Raw genomic sequence first — 3,916 nt, 5'->3', positions numbered from 1 at the left:
ACACAATAAAGAAAACTATAAGAACAAAGTCTCATATATTATAAAAATTCTACCTCCAACACCTTTATCTAAACGTATTCTAATCCTAGTTTATAAGAGAATCTACCATATATTAAGAACAAAGGATCCATGATATCATATTGTTTATAAGAACAAAGTCTCATATATTATAAAAATTCTTATTTGTTAAATTATAACATTGAATAATTGAATTCCACGATCAACACTACCATTATTTTGATTAGTTCAGCATGTAATTTTTTTTATACAAATAGTATATAAAAACTAAACTCTTTTTTTATTATCCCGATTCTTAAGTGCAGTTAAAAAATCGTACACACATTTGGGTGGCAAAAGAAAGTTTATTAAGTATGTAACATAAGACCACAATGGAGATTTGTCACTGTGGCCTGGAGTTGCATTCATTCACTATGAAATACTATATTCACAATGGAGATTTGTCACTGTGATCAGCAGATTTATCAAAGAGACTAAGCCTATTATCAGAGAGTTTTGACTTGTATGCAGCATTCTTGTATTCCAGCCATGTCAACTCTCTGTACAAACTCTCTTCTTCCCTTGACACGAGTGAAGGTAAAGGTGCAATCTTTTCATTTAAAGGTGGTCCTCCAAAGTAAATCATTGAAAGTCTTGACATGCTTGAATCAACTAATACCCTATGCTTAACACTTTTAAAGCTTCCATTCGTCATCACCTGAAATGTATACAAATTTAATCAGAAAAACCAAAATGAATGCACAAACAAGAAAAATACTATATATAGCAAGTAACCAAATATCCTTAATTCGGTGAAAACTCCCAGATGAAAATATTTTGTAACACATGGACATAAGCACTTCCATGCATGCAGGCTGATTGCTGAGGTAAAGAGAGTGGGAGAAAAACAACAAACCAATTGCTGATAGATTATGAGGAAGAAGATTGACTTCTAGGGAGATAGAAAACAATTTTGTTTCGTCCAAAAATTAATAAAAAAGAATTGTTTTCATGTAACTTGATATTTTTATAAAATTATTTTACTTGTGTTAAAGTTATATTAATTATTTTCAAATATCAAGAAGTCGTTGGTTTGAGTGGTCGTGGATTTAATTCTCTTAAGTAAGATTTTGGGTTCGAGTAATGTGGATGAAAAAACATGAAAAAAAAATCATATTAAAAGTTATGAGTCAGATTTTTCGACAGAAATTAATTATCAATAAAATAGGTATATACTTCACAATAATATGATAGTATAAAAAATATTATTTTCAAATATATTTTCATAACTTTTTTTTATCTCTAAAATACATATATTATTCTACACATTTTTTATATAAAAATAATAATATAAAAACTTAATACAAATATTTTTCATCACAAACTATTATATATAATAAATTTATTTTTTTAATAATTATATTAAAAGTCACAAAATATATCAATAAATACTTTTAAATAAATGCCAATGGATTTTTTTTTAATTATTTTCTCTATTAATTTCTTCTCTAAAACATGTCTTTTCACACATTAATTTCTCTATTTATCACCTATACATTTTATTCCATTACTGTCTCTTCTTATCTCTTTCTAATTGCAAAAACAATGATATTCATAAAATCATTTTCTCCTTATCCTATTCTTATTCTCCCACGTTTTCCTTTCTTCTAATTCCATTTTTATCTTCTAAAAAAAAAAAAATCATAGATAGGAGAAGTGTTAAAACGTGTACCAAAATAAATAAAAAAAAATATTAAAACAATGTTAAAATGTGTACCTGCAAGAGATCACCAACGTTGATGAAAAAGGAAGTGTGATCAGGCTGGATTGAAGCCCAAGTAGTCCCATCTCCATCTCCATCTGGGAGACATATTTGCAGTCCTGATGTGTTGTTGGATCTCAGTACAGATATTATCTGTGGGTCTGTGTGTTCTCCAAACCCAGTCAAATTTCGACCACTCAAAGCTTCTACCTTAAGCTCTGGACATTCTGGGTACCGGTTCATTCTGAAGCAACTATCGCTTCTCTCGTCCCTTATCATTCTGCTGAACACGTTCCTTGGTACTATTTCCAACCCATCTGCCATTAGCTCCAACGCTTCACAGCAAATCTTCTTCACTGCCCCTATGTATTCCTCCACTCCACACCTGCCAAGTTTAATCATAATCATATCATAGTCACATTATCAGATATACCCCATAAGAAAATAAATAATGTCTAACTTTTTATCATATATATTTCCTCCGTCGCATTATATCTATAAGGATGGGTCCTAAATCACGTTAATAAATTAAGCGGTGACCTAAGAATGAGAGCCCATTATTGCATTTTTCTTCAGTTATGTATCTCATTATTGTGTGTAATAAAAGAGAAGAATGTGTGTTTTCCCGAACAACTTTTATTGGCAAAGAAAACACTCTCAAAGTCTTGAAAAAAAATCTGCAACGCCAATTTTGACTGCAATTTCATGGTTCTTGGAGTCAACTGCTATCGATCACATGCATCAGTTTCATTTGTCAGTAATTTCCCTCAAAAATCAAGAACTGTGACAAAAACCGTGACACCAGGACGGTTCAAAATCTTGCTCTTGACATTGTGAGAAAATACTTATTTATAAATACTGTTAATGCAACTATAATTATAGAGAGAGAGAGGAAAAAGCTAGCAGAAATTATGGCTCAAATTACAGTTTCAGACCATTTTTTAAAACTTAATAAAAGAAAAGAGAACAAAAACAAACCAGGGGACTCTGTTTTGAAAAAAATAAAAAACTATATATATTAATTACCTGAACATTTCTGGGTTTTGTTCAAAAAGTTGAAGTGTTTTGGGGGAGATAACATCAGGGTTGGTGTTGAGGAGTAGATACTCAACCCAACCCAGATCACCGTTGGTGCCAATTCTTTTGCTTCCATACCCATAAGGGTCAGGAGGACCAGCCTTGTCTTTCAGAGATTGTGGCTGCATGAAGAACTTGAGCGCTTCATTCTCCAAATGGGTCATCAACTCCAACGGCACGCCATGGTTGACCACCTTGAACAAACCGAACTCTTGACATGCCTTCACTATGGTCGTCTTGGCCTCGGGGTGCGTGAGATCAACCTCAGGCACCCCTATGAACGTGCTCTTGCATGTTTTCACGAGAAATAACTCGTTTAGTGCTGATTGGTGAGAAAGAACAACCATGGTGTGGTCTTATATATATTACTAGTTGCTACCACCGAAAGAAACGCTAAGAAAAGAAAAGAACTTTTTGAGAGAGAGAGATGGAGAAGAGTATAATGAGAAAGGAATGGTATGAGTTGTGGTTTAAATGAAGAAATTATGGGTGAGAATGAGAATGAAGATGCTGATGCTAATGCATGAAGGTTGAAGGAAAAAGAGGTGTTACGAACTATAGAGATAGCCATCTGACCCTCATTGTTTTCGTGGCATTTATTCTATCGACAGAGAAATCTAAATCTAATTCTCTTCTTTAGAAAAACATAATAATTCATGTATTGGTTAAGAAATTCAAAATATATATATTTATTATAAAAATCATATATAACTATATAAAAAAATTATAAATAATATAATTTTATATATTTTAGTAAAAATATTTCTCATTTTAATTAGTGAACAAATATCTTAAGAATATTGATTAATATTTTTCATGTTTATATATTGTATAAACAAGGAGACATTATTAATTGCATCCACACTATTAAAAATATTTTAATATTTTTCTCCTTTTTAACGTTATTTTAACTTCTTTTAATTTATCAAAAAATTAGAAAAATGTATTTATAAAGTAAATCTAATTTTTACATTAAATTAAATGCATACAAATATTTTATATTATATTATTATCGAATCATGAATATTTTGCATATGATAATTTTTTTAACTCTTATAATATATAATTATAATAGGAATA

General features: G+C 30.4%; 1 protein-coding gene across 1 annotated transcript; it reads right to left on the bottom strand.

Annotated features, from left to right (window-relative positions):
* Positions 1–342: 342 nt before the first annotated feature.
* On the bottom strand, positions 343–3,375 carry LOC100776094 (gibberellin 2-beta-dioxygenase). The gene is made up of 3 exons (XM_003532608.5): positions 2,786–3,375; positions 1,775–2,144; positions 343–715 (listed from the first exon to the last, which is right to left on the bottom strand). Exons 1-3 carry the CDS (start codon positions 3,181–3,183, stop codon positions 446–448), a joined length of 1,038 nt encoding a protein of 345 aa, XP_003532656.1. The 5' UTR covers positions 3,184–3,375; the 3' UTR covers positions 343–445.
* Between the last annotated feature and the right edge of the window lie 541 nt (positions 3,376–3,916).

This window comes from Glycine max, chromosome 8 (assembly GCF_000004515.6).
Source record: "Glycine max cultivar Williams 82 chromosome 8, Glycine_max_v4.0, whole genome shotgun sequence".
NCBI lineage: Eukaryota > Viridiplantae > Streptophyta > Magnoliopsida > Fabales > Fabaceae > Glycine > Glycine max.
The sequence above is the reverse complement of the archived record's forward strand: the minus strand, read 5'-3'. Positions and strand labels throughout refer to the sequence as shown.